General features: G+C 45.2%; 1 protein-coding gene across 1 annotated transcript in view; it reads right to left on the reverse strand.

Annotated features, from left to right (window-relative positions):
• The window catches only part of Col6a5 (collagen type VI alpha 5 chain), a 101,993-nt gene that overhangs the window by 75,030 nt on the left and 4,351 nt on the right, over window positions 1-22,612 (reverse strand). The window contains exons 3-11 of the mRNA XM_059269084.1: window positions 22,013-22,596; window positions 19,525-19,540; window positions 15,751-16,383; window positions 11,769-12,329; window positions 9,610-10,164; window positions 6,512-7,087; window positions 3,721-4,296; window positions 1,454-1,794; window positions 1,264-1,345 (exon numbers count right to left, since the gene is read on the reverse strand). Coding sequence (XP_059125067.1) covers window positions 1,264-1,345; window positions 1,454-1,794; window positions 3,721-4,296; window positions 6,512-7,087; window positions 9,610-10,164; window positions 11,769-12,329; window positions 15,751-16,383; window positions 19,525-19,540; window positions 22,013-22,596 — 3,924 coding nt within the window. The remainder of the gene's footprint in view (window positions 1-1,263; window positions 1,346-1,453; window positions 1,795-3,720; window positions 4,297-6,511; window positions 7,088-9,609; window positions 10,165-11,768; window positions 12,330-15,750; window positions 16,384-19,524; window positions 19,541-22,012; window positions 22,597-22,612) is intronic.

Below are 22,612 nucleotides of genomic sequence, written 5' to 3' on the forward strand. Positions count from 1 at the left end.
GCATGAGGAGTGAGCTCAGGCTGGAGCCAGGGCAGAGGCAGGATTCTACAGTCTCAGCTGTCATAGCAGGGAAGTTGATACACAACCCAAGGACCATAGAAGGAGCTGAAGGAGTCGAAGCAAGGAGGATGGCACCGTCCAGCAAGGAAGCAGGAAACTCTGTGACTCCACGAAGGTCGTCTGTGAAAATCGAATCTTAAAAGCCAGTCTGGGGCTCCTTCATGGCAGTCTTAGAAGATGTGTCCTATTTGACAGTTAATGGACTTTTTTCTTTCTGAAGATTCCTCTCATCTTCTCCATCTCACCTCAGGCTCAGTCCAAAACTACCGGATACAGATGTAGGGTGAGGAGTGCCTGGGCTAACCCACACTGCTACCTTTCACATGGATAGCCAGAAACAGTGCAAGACGTCTTCAGTTAGACACCCTGGAAGCAGAATCAGAGAGGGGGAAATGTGTGTGTGTGTGTGTGTGTGTGTGTGTGTGTGTGTGTGTGTGTGTTACTGAGAAAGAAAATCAGCTAAGAGAAAGGGAAGCTGTGAGCAGGGTTTTATCTCAGCAAAGACTCAGCTTGACCTCAGTCAGGAGAGACTCTGAAGTGTTAATTGTGCCAGAGTTGACCTACTTGAGGCAAGAGCACTGGACTTGTGCATGCCTTTATCACTGAGAGCCACATTCACTGGGAAGGGACTTGGCCTAACCCCACCTGCAATGGCTACTCTCAGTGTCAGCCTGACTAGATTAGTAAATACCAGTATGTCCACGAGAATGGTTCTAGTTGGGGAGAAGACCTACCCTGAATACAAGCCATTCTACCCCATAGATTGGAGTCCTGGAGAAAAATAGAAAGCCAGTTGATCTCCAGAATCCTTTCTTTGCTTCCTATTCTATTGATCTATGAGCAAGCATCTGCCACCATGCTGCTGCCTCCACCATGCCTTCCCCATCATGATGGACTGTATACCCCCCAAACACGAGCCAAAATAAATTTCTCCTTTCTTAACTACTTCATATCAGCAAACTACCCTCAGTCCACGCCTCAGGTGTTAGCCAAGGGTGTATCTGTAGAAGGTCGCAGGTATAAGTGCTTGGCTATAGCATTGAATCATTAAGGGAAGAAAAACAGGGACTAATCAAAGGACTTCACACAAGTCACCAACAACATCTTCTGCAAATGGCTACACAGATCGCAAGACCTAGAACACATGTGGCAGAAACCTGTTCACACGCCCCGTCTCCACTGTTTGCATTTTCAACTCAATACCTGCTTCTCTGAGCCTGTCTGACTGCTGCTCCAGCATGGTGACGCTCCCGCCCTGGAGACCATCCGAGAAGATAAGCATCACCTACAGAAAGAGAGAAGAAAATAGGATGATGGCAACACCAGAGATAGACCTGGGAAAGGAGGAACCGACGCGGGGTGTGGAATGGGAAGCAGACTGAGGGGAGAATACCTGGCCCCTGGATGCAGATTTCTCCTCAAACATGTCCCACAGTGACTGCAGGAACTGTGCATTCAGATAAGTTGGCCCACGGACTGTGACTTGCAGCAAGCTGTCAAACACGGCTTTCTGGTAGATTTGGAACTTGGCTGGGAACTCCTGGTCACTGTTCACCTTAAAGGCCAGGCTCACCTGCGTCTCTGCCCCTGCTCCACAGCTCACCCCTCTGATAGAGGTGACGTCCTCTAAGATGTTTGGGAGGTATGATTCTAAGCGGGGATGGCCCTGGAACAAAGGCTGGCCCTGATGGTGGGTGGAAATGTCGAACCCGATCACTACATCCACCAAGCAATCTGGTGACAAAGAAACAAGGCCACGTTAATCAGCAAACAGGCATGAGGATGGAAGGGGTGATCAGAGAAAAGGTTCTGTCGTGCTCCAGAGCTGGAGTCCAGGGGGCATCTAGTACCCAGAGTGTGTTCAAAAAACAAAGGGACTGGCTACTCTACCAATAAAGAACACAGGTCCTACCTCTGTCCCCTTTCATATGCAACAAGTTCCAGTAGTTACTTGAGGTTCAAATCATGGTTTAGGCTCATTGCTAGCAACTTTATATGAGTGGGTGAATTTCCCTGCTTTTAATGATGACATATTCTGATTCATGCGATCATAACATGCTAAACATTTGAACTGTCCTGGAGATTATTCTAGTTCTAACAGTCATAAATGCAAAGTTTTGCAAAGGCCAGGTGGATAATGCACAGAAGTCAAATGGCCAGGGGGCGAAGACAGTTGCCTGGAGACCAGACTGAACCCCATGCCTGTTCACAGCCAGCAACAGCTGAGAGCGGCCAAGTAGTAAACAGGGCCAACGGTGTTGACTCCATTTTCTGAAGTAAAGCCTGGAATCTGTATTTTTAGTACAAAGTCTCCAGTTTGTAAGCCTGTCAACTAATTTAACAGGTTACCCCTGCTAGACAGAATGAGCAAGTTGCAGGCAGGATCCCCTCTGAGCCTCGCTGGTTGTTCTTTTGCAGACTAAGGGACAGTGATTCACGAATGCTGTGGCACTATTCCAGGGTTAGAATTGGCTTTTTAATTGCAGACCCAGGGCCCCTCCTTCCTCTGTCACTTGCCTCCACACAAGGACAGAAGAGATCTGGAGCCCTTGGAGGGACTGACACATGCAGCCTCCAGCATCACAGCTCTGAAGACAGAAGTAGCAGGGAGTTAGTGCCCATGCGCAAATTCCACACAGCGAGGGATGCCTGCTGCCATGCCGCTTTCCCAGCTCCCAGCCCCAAATGCACAGCACCTGAGTCCCCTGTGGCTACTGCCAGCTGCAGCTGATTAGTGGCATCCCTGTTGGGTGGATCACTGTTTCCCAATTTGCTGACCTAACACCCTGCCAAGCTGATTTCTCTACAGTATCCAAGAGGCTTTTGTAGCCAATTATACTTGTGGACTGAATAATCTGTAAAGACAACTGAAATTTTTACTATGTTACAATCATGTAGATGTTACTCTTCAAAACAAAATAGATCTGGATAGATGACTCAGTAATTTAGAGAACTTGTTGCTCTTGCAGAGTTTCCAGTACCCACATGCTGGCTCACAACCATTTTAATTCTAGTTTCAGGGGATCTGACACCCTCTTCTGGTATCTGTGGGCACTGCACCCATGTGGTGCACACACATACATGCAGACATGTTCCAGAGGAGCTGGTGCCCTTTTCTAGCCTCTAAAGTCACTGCAGGCATGTCCACCGACATACATGCAAGAAAACACCCATATACAAATGTTTTTTTTTAAAGATGAAAATAAAATTTTAAAGAAAACATCCACTGTATAAATACACATAAATGTATACACATACACACTCAGTCCTTTACTAGTTTAACAACGTTGAAAGCAAGTTTCAATAGTGAATGTTCATTTTCCTTACATCCTACTGGATGAAGGACATTGTCCAGAGGACTTACAAATACAAGAGACTGAGCTCCAGTACTGAGAAGAGCAGAAACTTGGATAGCAGTGAGGGAACAGGGATGCCTCTAGGACACAGCCCTACCCTGCCCTCTCATGCTCTATACCCAATCCTGTCACTGAGAAAGGCTGACTAATCACAAGCTTCCAGGGAGAAGCAACAACCAGTGTCTCATCTCACTATACACTGTCCTAAGTGGGCTCCACGGGGGCTAGCTCATAAGACATCTTCGGGAAATGGAGGCACAGGAAACCACCATCAAATAACACCAAACAACAGCAAGACACTCACTGGCTTTCCCGCAGCTCTGGCAGATTTCACGGACCATTCTTTTCTTCACATCCACACTCTTCAATCTATTAAAGTCTTGAAAAGTAATGATTTTTTCTGGATTGCCTGTGATGGGCAGAAGTTGTTCCTTATAAACATCTCCTATGCCCAAAGCCAGGACACAGATGCCAAGGTCTTTCAGGACTTTGACTGCATCTGCCACATCATAGCGAGGTGAACCAGAGGTGATAACAACTAACATTTGAGGGACACCAGCATTCCTCCTCCCGCCGACGGAGGGATGAAACATGTGGCTCACATGCTTAAGAGCAAAGTCAATTCGTGGAAACCCCTTGCTCTTGGCCACAGTTTGGATGCGAGACTTCCACTGAGTCTTGTTCAGAGAGCTTTCCAACTCAATGATTTCCTGGTACCGGCTCCCATATTGAGCCATCCCAATTTTCATTCTCTGAGACTGAATGTCAAAATTATCAATTAAGTCTGACAAGAAAGTTGTCATGGTAACAAACTCCGAATCAGACACCATGTCAGAGCCATCACAAAGGAAAATCACATCTGCTTCCTGAAGGTTACAGGCTGGAACAAGAAGGAAAAAAAAAGAATAAATTATTTTCCTCGTGCATCATTTTAAACTGTTCTTTTACTGAGATACTTAAATTGCTTTGCTAAATACTTAAATTGTTTTCCATTAGCAGCAAATTGAGATAAATTAGCTGAAGAGAGACTCACTGATTGAACCTCAAAGAGAAAGAAAAAAATCACAGGAAAGAGTAGGATAATAGACATTTTTTTCTAAGTGTAATTATATTTGCATGAGTTATTGAGAAAGATATTGCAGGCTATTCAGGAAGGAAGTAGGTAATTTGGATAGATTGAATATTCTCATGAAGAGATATTTTACAAGCCTGGAAGTCTCGTCAATGTCTGCAGACTGGAAGAGTCTAGGTAGCAATCACACTGAATATTGCTGAAACTCCTATTGTTAACTGGTGTTGCCAGATTACACATGTATTGAACACTATCATTTCCAAAACACTTTGGGCATGCAATAACAAGTAAATAGCCCCAACCAGCTTATGACACATTATTCTAATTTTCTATGTGTAGAAATGGAATTCAGAGTCAGGTAAATTCATAAGAACACATAATTACTGTGGAGGAAGGAGTGTATCTGGACTTCCAGAAATTTAAATACACTCTTTTTTTCTACTGCAGTGTTTTTTATGTCATGACCTCAATATTAGAAGTGTATGGGACAAGTGTGCATTGTCCATAAATAGAGCACAGGGCCATCTCCCTGAAGTTCAATGTGAAATATTCTAAAACCAAGGGATAACTTTCTCCAAGTTCCAGCCAGACTCCCTGGCTCAGGTAGGAACAGCAGAAGGGTAATCACAAAAGGTAACCACTGATGGTCCAGTGTCACACAATTCCTTGAAAAGCAGAGGGCAGACACAGAGCCGAGCTGCCCAGACAGGCCTTCAAGGAGCATAGAGCTCCCTGCGGTTAGGGGAGCCTCCAGCCAGCAACTTCATCAAGGTCTGCCTCCTTACAGAGATGCTTTGCAAGTGACACACCTTTCCCAGGGCAGTCCACACTCGCTTCTCACCCCACCCTTGCCATCTTGATGCTGGGCCACTGCCCTGGGAAGTGCTTGCTCTGGAGCCTCTAGGTTTACAGCTTCATTGGCTGTGCATCACTCTCTGACTTCTGCCTACCCTGCCTTCCTTTCTATTTCACACCTGTGGCTTCTTAATAAACGTCATGCATCACAAACTTCATCTCAGCATCCACTGCCAAGAGGTAACAAGGAAGACAAGAACAAAGTAGCATCCTGACTCCTAAGACAAGACCAGTCTTAGTGATATACTAGATTTGGCGGGAATCCAGTTATAAACAAGAGCCCAAGGAACTCAGTCTTTCGATTGATAAGATGAGTTAACACCAAGAGAAACAGAAGGTGCCAGAGTTAGAGAACATGGAGCAAACAAAAGTTTGAACTTGTCAGGTATATCAGATGCAGGCAAATGAGTGACAGGCTGAGTATTTGTAGTGGGTAGAACGGTGTGCACAAAGATGCAGAAAATTTCAGAATAATAAGAAAGACCTGAAAAGGGCAGGGGAAGCAGACGAGACAGGAGAAGCGCATATGGTTGGATTGAGCTAGAAAGGCTCCCAAACACTGTAGACAGTGGTGTGACATAGTCCAGTATGTGTAAGAATGTTGAGAGTGACCTGCATGGCAACAGGACAGATGGGTGGAGGGTTGATACACACCCCGGAGCACACACACATGAATAGGTACACATGAATATATCGCACACCGGAAAGCTCAGACACCATCATGGAACAGAGGGTAGAAAGACAGTAAGAGCCGGAGGTCAAAGAGGACCGTATAAAACGGTGTCTTCAGGGCGTGATAGGACCGCTGCACCCATGAACTCAGGAGCTATGATGACACGAGTCTTGCATAAGATCAATCAGTCAGCATTCTATTGTGGAGGTGGGAGGGAACCACAAGTCTCCACCCCTAGCTGAGGAGCTATTAGCAGCAGATAGCTTCTGGGGGAGGTGGAGTCTGCTTCCTTTAAGGGTGTAGCTGCAGTAGTTGGCTCCACATCTGTAAGTATATGGGCAACCCAAACTGGAAAAGGAGACATGAAGCTGGGGGGTGGAGATGTGAAGAGGGGTGTCTGGGCAGAGTTAGTGGGTGTGAATATGACCAAAACACATAATAATACAATTCTCAAAGAGCAGAATATTATATTAAGTACTAGTTATAGCAGCTTACTCTCTTGTGAATTATTGCACAGAGTTTCTTGCAGAGGCAGGTAAATATCTCTCAGCTTGTCAAAGTTGTCTACATGGATAGTATTTTCTTTCTTCCCTGCCATGGTCTCCAGTTCATCTTGGTTGGCATTTCCTACACCTACTGCGAAGATGGTGATGCCTTTGTCCCTTAGTCCCCATGCTGTGTCATTGAGTTTATGTCGATCGTGGGACACACCATCCGTGATGACAATCATCAGCTGTCTCACGTTTTGCTTCAGGCGGCTGCCATGCTCTTCTGTGAACAGGATGTTGGAGTGCTCAAGAGCCTTGGCCGTGTAGGTCTCCCCTCCCGTGTCCCTGGTCCTCCTCAGGTGCTCAATGATGGCCGATTTGCTTGAGTATGTGTTAAGATAGAAAAGGATCTCTGGATTGTTGGAATATTTGAGAGCTCCAAACTGGACTCGGTCCCTGCCAACATCTGCCTTCTTCACCAAGTGGATGGTGAGGTTAATCATGCTTTCTTGTTCTTGTGATCCTATGCTGCCTGAATGGTCCAGCACGAACACAATGTCTAAGAGTTCGATCCTCTTGCAATCTGAAAAAAATAAACAACAGGCACTCAAAAACTACACTATGCATCTTACACACAAGAGGGAAAGTTGTCAACCTTTCCCATGAGTGTTCTAGGTAAATGACACCCCCATCCCAATCCCTGTGCCTCAATTAGATATCCTCTCATTTTGTGTGTGTGTGTGTGTGTGTATGTGTGTGTACATATGTGTGCATATATATGTGCACAGGTATGTGTATGTGGAGGCCAACATTCAATCATGGTTTCATTTCTCAGAACACCATATACCTTGGTTTTTGAAACAAGGTCTCTCACTGGCCTAGAACCTACCAAATAGGCTAGGCAGTCAGGCCAGCAAGCCCCCAGGCTCTGCCTGTCTCTACCTCCTCTGCACTGGGACCACAGGCACATGTCAAAATCCGGCTTTTTCAAATGGTGCTGGGGATCAAACTCTGATCTCCGTATGTTTGTGGCGAGCACTTTGCCAATTAAGCATTCTCGCCAGCCCCTGTCTCACTTGTTTCTTCAAGATGGTTGTCATTTTACAGAGAAAGAAACCAAAGCACATTCAAGGGCAAGTTGCCAGAGCAGGATTCTAAGGGCACATGTACCCTTACCTAAGGGGCCTTCTGACTGGTGGTCCTGCACCACACCACTCTGTTCTGCCGTGTCTCAGGCCCCATGGTGCTAATCAGGCCCCTTTGCTAATCAGCTTCCAGCAGAAAAGAAACATCAGAAGCTAATTCAAGGACAATGTGATGGCAAGACGTGCTAGTGCTTGCCAAAGTGGACTGCTGTCTGGAAGAGTTCAGGAGCTCATTGTGTACTTGGGAGCTGCATCCCACTCCCTCTGGCTTCAGCTCTCCTCTGTGCCCCCAGGACCCAAACCTCCCCACGTGCATCATAGAACTCCCCACTTAGGTGCACTCCAACCTGGCCTCCAGAATTCAAACTCAGTGAAAGAGTGGAGACGAGTAGGGAGGAATGAAAGCTCTTATCTCACCTTCCTGGCCCCAAGTCCTCTTCCATTTTCAAAGTCAACAGACCATTCTCAGGTGCTATCCAAAATCTACGTTTTCTTTTCCTTGCTAACCTAGGCATTTGCCTTCCAAAGTTCCCTTTCTCCTTCATGTCCCACTAGCCTGTTTCACCTCCAGTCTTTATTTCTGCCAATGAGATTCTCAAGTTTTCAAGTCCCAGACACCGTGGATGAGCTCAGGCTATCCCGGTGAAAGCCTGGGACAAGGCTTCATTGAGACTTGGTGACTGGGCATGATTTGAAAAACATTTATGAGTTGGTTACTATATGAGGCAGGTGAAGTTTCACCTTATGCTCCACACGGGCTCTGCCAACATTAGTATCTATCCAAAGAGAGATTCTACAGCTGAAGGTCTAGCCCTTTAGCATACACCTCAGCACTAGTGAGTCTGGGAAGCACTGCCATCGTAGAGGAAGGACGGACTCCAGTCAGGTTGCTATCGGAAAGTCCTGAGATAGCACCAAAAATCCATTTGCAGCGAGGTGTTATTTGTCAAGTTGCTAAAAATTCTAAACACGTGATTTTGAAGAATGAAACCAATAACCGTTTCTATTCTGCCAGGAGAACACACAATCCACTTACTGATGTTTTCATTTACTCTTTTAGCTTTTTCTAAAATGGATAACAGCACATGACAGATTTCAGAATGTGTGTCTCCGGTCCTTGTGCAGATTGCTAGCAAGTTCTAGCTCAAGAGAGGTTGAACTTGACAGAATCAGGGCTCAGGATGCAGGCAGCTCAATGGTAGAGCTCCCACCCAGCATCTGTGAGGCGCTAGGCTCAGTTCCCAGCACTGCAAAAAAAAATACTGGCTCCAACTGAAGATTGCTCAATACTTTTTAAAAAAGTAATATGATTTATGAGATAAAAGTGGTAACCCCAAGGAATCAGGGGTAATGTCACATAAAATTTCGTAAGTTAGTATGTGGGCAGACAAATGCCTAGTTGCCAGAAGTTAAGAAGAATACAAATCAATAAAAAATGCACTATGTATTTAAAATATGAGCAATATTTGGGTAGATCAGGGCTGTGTAGGGAGCCATTTAATATTGTTAAAATGCTTCTAATTACTTTCTGCCCAACAATGGCTATGCATAGCCATGAAACAATCCTTTAATAAATCGTTTGAAGGACTGCTACTCTTCCCACTTTGGGTCAGCCCACTTGACTAAACCAATCCCCACCACCACCCTCTCTCTATCTCCCTACCTCTCTCTTTTCCTCCTCCCCTCACCTTCCCTCCATAAACTTCTGCTTTAAATGATAAAAATAATAATAATTTAGTATTAAAAAAAGCAAAAATCCATGTTTGTAAGAATTAAAGCTGCAAGTTTAGTGTTATATTTGGAGACCTTTTCAAAAGAGATTTGAATTCACCAAAAGCAAGACTAGTTTGTACCAAACTTGCTACAGAATTGTTCATCAAGTCATGAGGGTTTTAATGTAACTAACATAGATAAGAAACTAGGGGACCACTGGGGTCTTGAGGGAGATGGGGACACTTACCATGTAGAGCACACACACGGAACACGAGTTTACTCTCTATCGCCTCCAGATGATCAAAGTTCTCCACATGGAAAACCAGGCTGCCATCCCCACTGATTTCCTCCAGCTCAGCCCTATTGGCACCGTATACACCCACAGAAAAGATGGTCACGCTTTTGCTCCTGAGAGCCATGGCGGGACCCCCTACTTTATCTTGGGCTTCTCCATCTGTGAGGAGGATGAGAAACTTTCTGACCTGGGGACGGCCCCCCTTGGAAAGGTCAAAGTAGTCCTTTACAAAGGTAAGCGCACTTCCAGTCAAAGTGTTTCTGTTGATGGGCGACATTCTGTCTATCGCAGCATAAATTTCTTTGTGTGTGAAGAATGTATTAAGCTGGAATTCTTCCCTGTTATAATCACTGAACTGAACAACACCCACTTGGGTTTTATTGGCACCAATTTGAATCTTCTCCACCAGGTTTTTCATGAAGGTTTTCATTGTCTCAAAATTTGTAGGCCCTATGCTTCCAGAACTGTCCACTAAAAACATAATGTCAGCCTTCATGTCTTCACATCCTGTGTGGTAGAAACAGATCGGGAATTGGTGTGATTCTCAGAGTACATGGAAACAGTAAGTATTCAGGAATGCATTTATGAGAAAATGTTCAAAATCCACTCAGGGAATTGCTGTTATGTGTGAAATTTTTATTTGCAACTTTGGTAGAAGAAGCCTTCTGATAAGAACCCAATATCAGAAATTCACTGAGGATGATCCAAGACATTTAAAAAAGGAAATGCCACTTCCAAGATTTACATTCAGTCCCTCATACATGCAATCACTCATTCATCATTCATTTATCATTCATATATCATTTTTCCATTCATCATTCATCCATTCATCACTCTTTCATTCATAACTTTTAAGTGTATATAAATACCAAGCCTCAAGTTAAGCATTAAAGATGTAATGATGATTTTAAAAAATTAATCTGAGCCAAAGTAACCAATTCTCAACATTTATGGGACTAATATTTCAGGATTTAAACACAATCTTGAAAAACATAATTCTAAGTAATCTTAAAGCAGCATTATTTTCTGGGATAATTTTAAATGGCTTGATAAATAAGTCATTTAATACATAGAAATTGTAATGAAAAGTTTTTTTAGTAGTGATATTACATGCATTAGTAAGCACATATAATTCACCATGGACTATTCCTTCATTTATACATAAAACTTGTAGCTAGCCCTTATTGAAATTGGGTATACATATATATACATAGATGCATATACACATACATGTAAGACCCAACTTCAAGAAACTACTGAAAATAGGTGTTATTGGGGTTGGAGAGATGGATCCGTGGTTTAGAGCACTTGTTGCTCTTGCAGTGGACCCAGGTTCAATTCCCAGCACCCACACAGTAGCTCAAAACCATTCACACTCCAGGCCCAGTGGTCCTGATGCCCTCTGCTGACCTTGGCAGGCACTGCACCCACATAGTACACACATACTTGCAGATAAAACACTCATACATGTAAAATCAAAATAGATAAAAACCTTTAAAATAAAAAATATGAATATAGCCTTAACAAAGCCCCAAGGTAAACTGAAGTGTTGATGACACTTCTTTGTGTGACCCATATAAAGGAACAGATATAAATTTAACATTCACAAGAGCTGTCCCTCTATTTCTACAGGTGATAGGGACTGCTTCTAGTATGCTAATATGTCTTCCCGTTCTTGCCTGTCAATCAAGTTTCTTCCAGGCAGATGGTTTCCCGGCAGAAGAATGCTTGTCTCAGCCTTCCTTGCAATCAGACAAGACCCCTTGACTAAGTTTGAACCTGCAGTTGGACGCAGTGGCCCAGCCTCCTCCCGGTCCTACCATCACATCAATTGAGTGCAGCAAGCTCCCTTCAGGAGTCTTTCCACAGATGGGAGGGTGATGAGCACAGTTCTGACCTAAAGGTGGAAGCACCTGCCTGTCCACTAGACCTGAACTCCTCAGCCTGACAGGTACATAAGAGAGAAGTGAGCAATAACATTCTGTAACCCTGAGCTTGAAGTGTCTGTATCAGAATGCTTTAGTCCACCACACAGACACACTGCCTCATTCCATCAGTGCCTGCTCTGAGCATGTAACTGTTCTCTGGCCCCTCAGGCCCAAGCTTCTTACCTTTTTCAGAGCAGATTCTGTGAACAATTTCATTTTTTATGTTTTTTAGAGAATCAAAATTCTGCCCAAAATTAACCCTTTCGTCATTGCCGGCGATTTGTTGCAGCTGGGTTTTGTTTGCCTCGCCAATCCCCACTGCATGAATGGTGACGTGTTCAGCCCTGAGTCTGTTGGCAGGTTCTAGAACGCTGTCTTCTGACTTCCCATCAGTCAGCACAATGAGGTAACAGGGAATTTCATTGGTCCTCTCCGACTTCCCCGTCTTGATTATCGGCAGTATGAAATCCAAAGCTTTCCCGGTGAGTGTACGACCTTTGAGTTGCCTGATGTTGAAAATAGCCTTCTTCAAGGCAGCGGCATCCATGTAGAGAGAGATGGGAAATTCCACTTCATTCTTATGTGAGTACTGCACGACGCCAACTCGGACTTTGTTGGGACCGATGGGAAACATGTCTACCACAGACGACATAAATATCTGGATTTGCTCAAATTCTCTCTTGCGGATGCTTGTCGAGCCATCAATGAGGAAATAGATGTCAGCCTCCTTTGTATCCACACAGCCTAAGAAGGAAACAAGCACAGAGGAGTGGGAAGTGTGTTCTCTGTCCACTCAGTCCTTCATACATACAGACATACTGAGAGAACTTTGTCCCAGGCTTTGTGGGGAGCAGGAGGCTGTGCAGGATCTAAAGAACAGGGCCTCTGTGTTTGTGTGGAGCATGGACACTTCCTTGGGACCTTTCTGTCCATTTTTAACCTTTGAAACGTATCACCATCTTGGGAAAACACTGAAATACAGCAAAGCAGAGTGCTTTATCTAGGATCACACAGCCAGTACATGAAAACCGAGGACCAGATTTCCCAGGCCCCCAGGCTGTAGGTAAAACCATCTGACCAGCTCTGACAATTGCCTCTTTAGAGTCCAGGTCTAATGGCTTCCCGGAAAACAGCGTGGGATCAGAAACCATCTGTCCTGGGTGCTTTTCTTTTGGTTTGTTTTTACACAGAATCTCTATGCAACCCAGGCTGGCCTTAAGCTCATGATCCTCCTGCCTCTGCCTCCCAGGTGCAAGATTACAGGCGTGCACCCCATGCTTGCCTGTGACCTCTTCTTCCCTAAGCAGCTTCTACAGGAAAGCCCAAATCACATCAATGATTTTACCATTCATTTAGAATTTAAATTAAAAATCGGCCTTACTCCTGCTTTTCTCTCCAACTCTAGTTCTAGCAATTCTTCATCTACTCACTGTGTTTTGATCACATTGGACTTTCTATTTTTTTAATGTGTATATGGGTGTTTTGTCTGTGCACTACATGTGTGTGATGCCTGTGGAGACCAGAGGAAGGCCTCAGACTCCCTGGAGCTGGAAATAGAGGTGGTTCAAGCTCCCATGTGGGTTCTGGGAATCAAACTTGGGTCCTCTAGTGATTGTAATGGCTGAGCCATCTCTCAAGGCCCAGACTTTCTATTCTTTAACTGCGTCCCAGGACCTTTGCACTAGTCCTGCTCCCTTGAAATATTTCTTATCTCATCAGGTCACATGTCAATTTAGAAAAAGGCCTTCACTTCCCCTCTAGCTGAGACATGTTAGCCATTCTCTATCCTATCACTCTATTTTCTTCTACCATCTATCTATCTTCCTTCTATCTATCTTCTATCTATCATCTATCTTCCTTCTATCTATCTTCTATCTATCTTCTATCTATCTACCTATCTATCTATCTATCTATCATCTATCTATCCATCTATCTATCTATCTATCTTCCTTCTATCTATCTTCTATCTATCTATCTATCTATCTATCTATCTATCTATCTATCTATCTATCATCTATCTATCTCCCTCCATCTCTATCTCTATCTCTATCTTGATTTTTTGAGACAGGATTTATCTGCATAGCCCTGGCTATCCTGGAACTCACTATGTAGGCCAGGCTAGCCTCAAACTCAGAGATCCATCTGCTTCTGCTTTCTGAGTGCTGGGATTAAAGGCGTGTCACCACATGTGGCTCTATCACCCTATTTTCATTGTGGCATTTTTCAGAATTGATTTCTTCATAAGCATAACCTGTTTCTTACCACAGAAAATCACTTTCCGACAGATCTGCCTAAGCCATGCTTCTGCTTTGTAGACCTGGCACATCACAGAAATCCGACAATTATTTTAAACAAAATACCTCTCAATGCCCTGTTGTGGAATAGAATATTTGTTTAACTATGTAAAGGTATATTGTTTTTGTTTATGCTGCATTTGTTTAACTATGTAAAGATGTGTTGCTGTTTCACCTTGCCTGTCTAAGGCACCTGATTGGTCTAATAAAAAGCTGAATGGCCAATAGCTAGGCAGAGGAGGGATAGGCGGGGCTGGTGGACAGAGAAAAAGGGTGAGCCAGCCAGTCAGCTGAGGGCCAGTCAGCCAGCCATAGAGGAAGCAGGGAAGTAGGACATACAGAATTAAAAGTAAAAAGCCCCAAGGAAAAAGGTAAACGAATAGAAACAGGTTAAATCAAGTTAAAAGAGCCAGTGGGGCAAGGCTAAGCTAAGGCTAAGCATTCATAACTAATAATAAGTCTCCATGTCATGATTTGGGGCTGGCGGTCTGAGAAAGTCTGCTACAATGCCACTTCCTGTATTATACAAAATCTAAGGAGAGGGTGTTGTTTTCTGTCTCTCTTTCTTTTTGTCTCATGTAGTTCAGGCTAGCTAGGAACTATCTATGTAGCTGAGGATGGCCCTGAACTCCTGATCCCCCTGCTCCACTTCCCAACTGCTGGGATTACAGGTTCTTCCCACTATGCCCAGCTAATTTTAACTTTTTCATCAGGTGATCCTTTCTCTTTGTAGTCATTCACAGGAAATGGGTAGCCCAGCTTCACACTGTAAGCTTCATATGCTGTTATTTAGTTAAGTAAATAAGCCAATCTTTTAAATACAGGGCAATTTAGCCGTTTAAGAATTCTTCCTTCGTTGGAAGTGTTGGGGCAATGAATGATCCCTGACACTGTTGTAGGCTTTGAGCAACCATTCCTTAACAAATAAATGATACTGGAAATACATCAAATCCAGAGAATTAAAACTATGAAATCAATGCGTAGAGCTCTGAGGCTGAGATCACAATCATCTGCAAAGCACAGGTGGATCTGTACACCTTGAATGTGAGCACAGTGAACTGATCTATGATCTAATAAAGATGTAAGCATTCACCAGAAGGAAGGAGGCAGTGGCCAGGGATGGTGAAGAGAGGATGTGGATCAGAGCAGACCACAGTGATGGCTTGGTCCTCCTGCATCTCTGCCCTCTCACACACTAGTCCTTGGTCACTGCTGCTCTTACCACACAAACTTAGAGCCCAGACAGTAAAGTGCTTGCTGCATAAGTGTGAAGACCTGCCTTTGATCCTCTGCACCTACATTAAAGTGCGGAAAAACAGGCAAAGTCAAGTGTTATCTGAAGGTAGGATTACAGCTTATTTTTTCTTCTTCTTGTCCATCTACACTATAAAAAATGTTTTATGCATCATGTGTATGGCTTTATTACATCTTTTTTTTTTTTGGTTTTTCGAGACAGGGTTTCTCTGTGTAGCTTTGCGCCTTTCCTGGAACTCACTTGGTAGCCCAGGCTGGCCTCGAACTCACAGAGATCCGCCTGGCTCTGCCTCCCAAGTGCTGGGATTAAAGGCGTGCGCCACCACCGCCCAGCCGGCTTTATTACATCTTACTGAGGCACAATTTGCACATTATAAAATCAATCCATTGTAAGTATATTGTTCAATAGATTCTGGCATATTTATAGCTATGCAGCCATTATGCAAATTCAGGTTTTTTGTTTCTTGGGGTTTTGTTTGTTTGTTTCTTTGTTTGTTTTAGTATTCTCTCAACCCTTAAATGTCCCCTGACTGAATTTTGATCAATGCCCGCTGCCCACTCCAGTCCCAACCCTGGACAATCGTTAGTCATGTAATACCGGAGTCTTATAGACATACCAGTTTTATCAAGTTCCATTTGTTCAGCATGGGTAGAAACTTGGGTCCAGACTTCATTGTGGATCTTCTTCAGGAAGTTCCTACTGTACGATTCCAGCTGTCTGTAGGAGCTGTGTGTGGAAATGCTCTGCTCAGAAGGGTAGGATACTATGTCTTCTAACTGTGTGCTGTTGGCCCCTTGGACGCCCAGAGCAAACATAGTTACACCCTCCAAGCGAAGGTCTAGTGCAGCATCCCTCACGGCATCATCTGATGGTCTGTTGGTGACCAGCACAGCAATCTGAGGGACCCCCTGTGCCTTTCTGCTGCCACTAGACTCTGAGAAGCCTTCTCTTCTCATCTGCTCAATGGCAGCCCCAACTTTAGACCCCCCAGTCCGAAGGGAGAGTTTTCGGATTTGCTGCTGGAATTCAGACTGGTTGGTACTCGACTTCAGGGAGGAAATAGTCTGAACCTTGTCACTGTAGCTCATCAGTCCAAGTCGCATGCAATTGTCCTTCACATCCACAGAGCTTGTGACATTCTCCAGGAAGTTCTGCAGGTCCCTCAGATTTTCTGTGGTCCCCACTGACTCGTCCACCAAGAATATAATGTCAGCCAGGGAGTCTTTCTGACAGGATATGGGAAAGGGAACTGTGGAGAGAGAAAAGTTGTGAGGTTAGGAGAAACCACTGGCCTAGAGTGGAGGGTGCTTCAAGGATTGCTAAGGCACTAATGAAAATGGATGGAGTTACCAGACCCAGTTAGAATTGCTTCCTCTTAGTAAACAAAAGATCAAAATCCTGAATAAGTCTGGCAAGGTCATTGAATTCAGAGGCTTCATGTGAACTCTTTCTTCTCTACTTAGCAATTTTCCTGCCACATGCTACGGCCACCACTGCCACTGTCATCTCTGTGACCATGCCTACAGTAACCGTCTTCATGGACAGTATACTTCCCACCGGTAGTGTGACCACAGTCACCGGCGCAACTATCATCACTACCAGGACATGAAGCTCAACTCATTACCACCGCCACTATGACCACCTCCGCCATGGTCCCCACACCCACCGTTTACCAGCAATGTGACCATCATGGCTGCTGCTACCTTCATCACTACCATCCTCACACTGTGACATATGGGGATGAATTGGCAGACATATTGCTGACCTCAACAAGCTCACACTCCATGGTGGCCAAATTCTATTCTTCCAAGTGCTGATAATTGCTACAAAGAAAACAAAGCAGGTGGCCTGGTTGACTCTCCTGGTGGTGTGGTTGGGGGAGAGACTTTAACCTACGTGAGATGTGAAGTCAGGGTAGGCCTCTCTGAAAGGATCACATTTGGATGAAATGTGAGTGTAGGATCCAATCATAGGAAATTCGGAAGAAAGAGAAACTCTAGTAGAAAGGATAGCAAAAGGTGGGGACAAAAGGTGGGAACTACACAGTGGCTAGAGCCAGCAGGAGAAACAATGATGATGAGGTCAGAGGGAAGCAGGTCCAGAGCACCCGGAAGTCACATGACCTGTTTTAAATTTCTCAGCATCACTCCAGGTGCTGAAGGGAAATAATGAATTCCAGGTTACAACAAACAACTGCCCTGGTCCAGGAAGGAAATGTTGACTCTAAACAGGATAACAGCAGGAAGGTAGAGCAGCAGGAGAAGAAGGGGAAACTCCTGGGCTTAGGGTTTGCACATCTGAATGGATGGTGGCAGTGTGTCCTTCTGAGACAGTGGGAATGAGTTACAAGTAAGATCCAAGAGTTCCATCTCAGACATGCTAGATTTCACATAGCATTGAGCATCCAAGAGGAGATGTCACACGAGCAGTTGTTTGGAAGAATCTGATCTAAGGCAAAGTCACCATATTCACAACAAACACCTACTCCAAACATGAGTGGATGAATCATGCCTGTGCAAAGCAGAGTCACGAGACAAGCTTAATCTTGCCAAGAGCTACCCATTACCTTCTCTGACCCCAGAAGACAGAAAACATGTCTTACTTATCTCTGGCCCTCTAGTGTTGGGTACCTGGTGTGAGAACAAGAATATCTGTAGAGAATTAATTAAAACTTAGTCTCATAAACATCACACAGAATCCCACACCACTGGCTAAGCCAAACTCAAGACCTACTCAAGCATGACCTACTCAAGCCAGCATTTATTTGCCAACAGCTGTTATTTTCAATAGCAATAAACAAAAGTCACACAAGTCACTTCGCCATTGTTAGAAGACAGACATCATTTTCCTGACTTTACAAGGAAGGGAACAGACACTTCTAGGTTAAGAAAACTACCCAAGGTCCTAAGCAGTCCAGCCATACTTTAAACTCAGACCATACTGATGACAGCCCTTGCTTAAACTTTCAGAAGCCAAGGATGGGGTCCTTCTAAGCAATACCCTGTCTTGTACTATAAGAAGGATTAAGAGAAGTGTGATCAGTGCATGGGACCCCTAAAAGGTGACAGAGCTCCATTGTCCCTGAGAGACCAGACTAAGAGTCGGAGAGCAGCCAGGGAAGTCCACTCAGCTGAGGATTCTCCTATGGTACTCCAAAGATGTCGTCAGGCTTCTCGCCAGCGCAGCATTCTTGCTACACACCTGCCTAGAGCTGACTGGCCCGTTTGCTTCATCACCAGCTCTGTACCTGCACATGCAGCCTCCTATGTTTCTTAACTGATGCTCTCTAGGACCACCTCCCCAGTGACTACTGGACTCAGGGTATTCTGCTTTGAAATCATCATAGAAAACTCACCTAAGACACAAGTAAAGCATCCTTCAATAAGAAGATGTCAGCTAATGGGGCATTAGCATTTCCTCTTCCGGCCAAGGAAATCAAGAATCAAAGTCAATGAAGAGAAGGCCCTGTGTGTTTCTATATGAAATACCCAGGCTTCCTGGGAGCTGAAGGAAAGGCAGAGCAGGTACCTGCCAGGTGGAAGCTGGAAGCTAACAGAGGTGGCTTCTGGGATAGAAATCAGAACTCACCTAAGGACATGCTGCAATGGCTGGGGTCATCACCCCTCCCTAAGGACACACTGTGACAGCTGGGGTAAATGCTGATCCCCAGTAGCTCTCAATGCAGTAGACATCAGCATGGATGGTGGGGTCTTACAGAAAGGAGCAGTCCCATGAGATGTGCTTGGGGGTCAGCATGGATGGTGGGGTCTTACAGAAAGGAGCAGTCCCATGAGATGTGCTTGGGGGTCAGCATGGATGGTGGGGTCTTACAGAAAGGAGCAATCCCATGAGATGTGTTTGGGGTCCTCAGAAAAGTAAATGGGAGAATTTCACATAGGAAAGGTAAGGGCTGAGGCCTTGAATTACATAAGTGAGGGAGATACCGAGCCAATTCAATTTGAGCTACTTTTAGTTCACTCTCATTCATACCCATAAGCCTTCAGTAAATATTTCCAGTATTTCCCCAGTTTAAAGATATATTCTTCTGGGAGAGACATCATTACTTAATAGCAGCATTTCAGAGTCTCCTAAAAGCACAACTGATGCATCACAGAAATACATCCTAATGTTAGATATATGAAAATGTGAAATACTTAATTATAAATGTGAAAGCTATCACCATAGAATGACTGACTACATGGCTGGAGAGGTAACAAGTGCCTTTTGTCTGGAGCAGGCGCTGGTGCTCATTAGAGACATACTCAAAAGAAATAGTGCAGGAAAGGCTATGCCACTAGGCATACACAAGCCCAAGATCACAGCCCACCACACCTCTGACCAGCCGAGTCACCCCTGTGCTGCCTGTGTGTGTGAGCATGTGCTGACAAGCCTCTCATTCCACAGTCCTCACTCCTATTGGGTGGGATATGGTAGCTGCAATATGCTGGCTGACTGGCACTCACTGAATTACTGCTCATCAGCCTCACATCCCCAGGAATACGAAGGAAAAGGAACTATCTAGATGGGTTCCTGGTGCCTATGACAGTCAGATTTTCACTTATTCATAATAAGAAACCAACAGCCTACAGAATGGGAAAAGATATTCACCAACCCCACATCTGACAGAGAGCTGATCTCCAAAATATATAAAGAACTCGAGAAACTAGACCGCAAAATACCAAACAATCCAATTTAAAAATGGGCTACAAATCTAAACAGAGAATTCTCAACAAAAGATTCCTAAATGGCTGAAAGACATTTAAGGAATTGCTCAACATCCTTACTCATCAGGGAAATGCAAACCAAAATGACTCTGAGATATCATCTTACACCTGTCAGAATGGCTAAGATCAAAAACACTGGTGACAGGTTTTGTTGGAGAGGATGTGGAGCAAGGGGAATACTCCTCCACTGTTGGTGGGAATGCAAACTTGTACAGCCACTTTGGAAATCAGTATGGTGGTTTCTCAGAAAATTGGGACTCAATCTACCTCAAGACCCAATGATACCACTCTTGGGCATATACCCAAGGCATTTTCAATCATACCACAAGGACACTTTCTCAACTATGTTCATAGCAGCATTATTTGTAATAGCCAGAACTGGAAACAACCTAGATGCCCCTCAACCAAAGAATGGATAAAGAAAATGTGGTACATATACACAATGGAGTATTTCTCAGCTGTAAAAAAACAATGACATCATGAAATTTGCAGGCAAATGGATGAAACTAGAAAACATCATCCTGAGTGAGGTAACCCAGACTCAGAAAGACAAACATGATATATACTAACTCATAAGAGGATACTAGATGTAAAGCAAAGGATAACCAAACTACAACCCACAGCTCCAGAGAAGCTAGAAAACAAGGAGGACCCTAAGAGGGACACATGGATCACCTTGGGAAGGGGAAACAGAGGAGTAAACTGGGGGGGGGGGCAATAGAGGGTAGGGAATGAGGGTTAAGAACATGAGGGAACGGGATGGTCAATTTGGGGGAAGGACAGAGTGGGAGAGCAATGAACAAGATATCTTGATAGAGGGAGACATTATGGGGTAAGGAAGAAACCTGGTGCTAGGGAAATTCCCAGGAATCCACAAAAAAAAAAAGGCCCCAGATTAGACTACTAGCAACAGTGGTAAAGGTGCCTGAACTGGCCTACCCTGGTAATCAAATTGGTGAGTGTTCTAACTGTCATCATAGAGCCTTCATCCAGTAACTGAAGGAAGCAGATGCAGAGATCCACAACCATGCCCCAGGCCGAGCTCCATGAGTCCAGTTGAAGAGAGGGAAGAGGAATTAGATGAGCAAGGAGGGTCAAGATCATGATGGGGAGATATACAGAGACAACTGAACCAAGCTCAAAAGAACTCATGAACTTTAGACCGACTGCTGTGGAATCTGCATAGGACCAGACTAGACCCTCTGCATACAGGAGACAGTTGTGTAGCTGGGTGTTTGAGGGGCCCCTGGCAGTGGGATCAGGATCTATTCCTGGTGCATGAGCCAGCTTTCTGGATCCCATTATCCCTATGGTTGGACACCTTACTCACCCCTGATAAAGCGGAGAGGTGCTTGGTCCTGCCTCAACTGAATGTACTAGGTTTAGCTGTCCTACCATGGGAGAACTTACCCTGTTGGAGGAGGAGATGAGGGATGGGGGGAGGGAGGTGGGGGGAGTGAGAGGAAGGATGAGAGAGGGATATGTGGTTGGTATGTGAAATGAATTAAAAATTAAAAAACAAACAAACACCAGCTCGCTGTCTTAGGCTCACAGAGTACAGAGATTAACACAAGCTGCCAATTCTGCCCTTGTGACACTCATGGCTGTAGGACAGGGACAAACAGAGATGGAAAATGATGCGAAATGTTGCTGTCATAAGATGTACCCAAGGAGTGCTGGGACCTAAAATGAAAGCCTCCCAAGAGAGGACGGACGCAGAGTTGAGATTGAAATGACAGCTGTTCTGCCAAAAGGAGGCAAAGGAAGGCAAAAGGGTTGGTGCCGGAGAAACAGCACAGACAGAGGCAAAGAAAAGGCCGATGTGTGGAAATCCCCAACAGCTCAGTCCAGCCGGTCACGAGCACCAGGTGAGAGCTGCCGCCGTGGGGAAGGGCGGCCATGTACTGTGCCCGTGGGGATCGGGCTCCTCTTCAAGGGTTCCCTACCTGTCTTATCAGCATTGGTTGCAGCTGTGGCTGGGGCTTCAGGTGTGGCTGGGGCTTCAGCTGTGGCTGGGGCTTCAGGTGTGGCTGGGGCTGCAGCTGTGGCTGGGGCTGCAGCTGTGGCTGGGGCTGCAGCTGTGGCTGGGGCTGCAGCTGTGGCTGTGGCTGGGGCTGCAGCTGTGGCTGGGGCTGCAGGTGTGATAAGGGCCACAGCCGTTCCTTCCCTGTACTTAGTCACGTCCTTGATGATCTGCGTCATGTTTGGGGCAAACAAACTGAGGTCTCTGACAGTCCTGAGGTTGAAATGGAACTGGGATGTGGCCATGGCCTTCAGGTTTTCCTCAGAAGCCTTCTTCACCCCCACCGAGATGACTTTCACCCCATCTTCCCGCAGGGCCTTCGAAGCCTCTTCCACATCATCCTCAGACTCGGCTGAAGCCAGCACCACCAGGATTGGGGGGAACTGTTTCCTGTCTCTTCCATTTGTGGATGCAGAGAAATAGGTCCTGTGGGCCTCTCGCAGGGCGTTCCCTATCTTCAGGGACCCACCGATGAACCCGAAGTTCTTCTTCAGGTGGTTCAGCATGGGGTTCCTGTTCTTGAAGGTGCCCAGCTGGAACTCGTTGTGGAGAGCATCGCTGTACTGGGCCAGGGCCACACGGTACTTGTCGGCCTCTATGGGGAGGCTGCTGATCAGCTTGTTAAGGAAAGTTCTCACAAATGGGAAGGACTTAATCCCCAGGTCATCAGAGCTGTCCACCAGAAACACCACATCTGCATACTCGGGGCCTGGCCCTGCGTAATAAAGACA

The sequence above is a fragment of the Peromyscus eremicus genome, chromosome 7 (genome assembly GCF_949786415.1).
Source record: "Peromyscus eremicus chromosome 7, PerEre_H2_v1, whole genome shotgun sequence".
Classification (NCBI taxonomy): Eukaryota; Metazoa; Chordata; class Mammalia; order Rodentia; family Cricetidae; genus Peromyscus; species Peromyscus eremicus.